This window comes from Toxoplasma gondii (assembly GCF_000006565.2).
Source record: "Toxoplasma gondii ME49 unplaced genomic scaffold asmbl.1697, whole genome shotgun sequence".
Classification (NCBI taxonomy): Eukaryota; Apicomplexa; class Conoidasida; order Eucoccidiorida; family Sarcocystidae; genus Toxoplasma; species Toxoplasma gondii.
In genome coordinates this window covers 1-1016 of record NW_017383772.1, presented here as the reverse complement: position 1 = coordinate 1016, position 1016 = coordinate 1, and the positions used below count along the sequence as shown (strand labels likewise).

The following is a 1016-nucleotide window of genomic DNA, read 5'->3' as shown; positions in this document are numbered from 1 at the left end:
GAAGTTGTAGAGGTGTATTTTACGTTCTTGGTTACAGTTTTTCTGTCTGGGTTGTTGGGTGATACTGCGCGATTCTCGCTCAAGGCCGCCGGACTTCTTCGCTTGGGGAGAAGACGGTTTCCAAACTGGGAAACGAACATCGTAGTGGCGTCGTTTTTTTAGTCCTGCTTTTTCTGAGGTGTCTTTTTCGCTCGACTGGATCAGTTCGCAGCGCTTGTGTCGGCGTTTATGTCGCGTTTATGGCGCCTGCTGTTTTCGTTTCAAAGCCTTTCTGTCTCCACTTTCGCGCGTTGTCCTCTCTCAGATTGGACTCCAGAGAGATCACAGCTTCCTGCTGTTCGACATGAAGAATTCTGGCGAGTCTTCGCGCGCTGCGGACTGCGTGTCAGACGAGGGGACAGGGTGTGCTGCGGCGGCATCTCGCGGCGAGGCAGGCGGTTTCTGCTCGGACGCGTTTCCGGTCATTTCGAGCTCAGATGCAGGCGACGCCTTGCTGGGATGCCAGGCAGCCAAGGATCTCGTTCAGGCGCTTCTGTGGATGAAGAAAACTCACAACGTTTCCACTGTCTCGATCTACGCGCAAGGCGTCTCGGCCATGGGCACCATGCTCTTGGTGAGGCTGGTAGATCTGAACAGAGAGAGAGAAGAAAACAGTGGAGACATGAGGACAGAGACAGGTGGGGAGAGGCGCAGCAAGAGAGACAGATGAAAGGATGGTAGGGAGAAGTGGAATGAGGGAGAGGCGAACAGATAGCAAGCGAGAGAGAGACGAGAGATGGAAGGACACAGACAGGTAGAGCTGCTGCGGAGGTACACACAACGCGCGAAGCCCTCGGGATTTTGTTTCTCGTCTAGAGAGGACATAGACACCCTTCTTGCGCTCGTTAACTCCCGTCTCTGCGAGTCAAGCTCTGATGCCCCGCGAGAACCCACAGTTGTCGGGCAAAAACGAAACAACTCACGTGTGTCGGGATGGGCGTCTCCTGCTGTCTAGGTGGGGCAGTACCGCGACCGTT

General features: G+C 54.8%; 1 protein-coding gene across 1 annotated transcript; it reads left to right on the top strand.

The window, feature by feature from the left end:
- Nucleotides 1-343: 343 nt before the first annotated feature.
- TGME49_327500 (hypothetical protein) lies at nucleotides 344-709 on the top strand (the record flags this gene model as incomplete). Its single annotated transcript, XM_018783099.1, has 1 exon — nucleotides 344-709. One exon carries the CDS (start codon nucleotides 344-346, stop codon nucleotides 707-709), a length of 366 nt encoding a protein of 121 aa, XP_018634687.1.
- Nucleotides 710-1016: the final 307 nt, after the last annotated feature.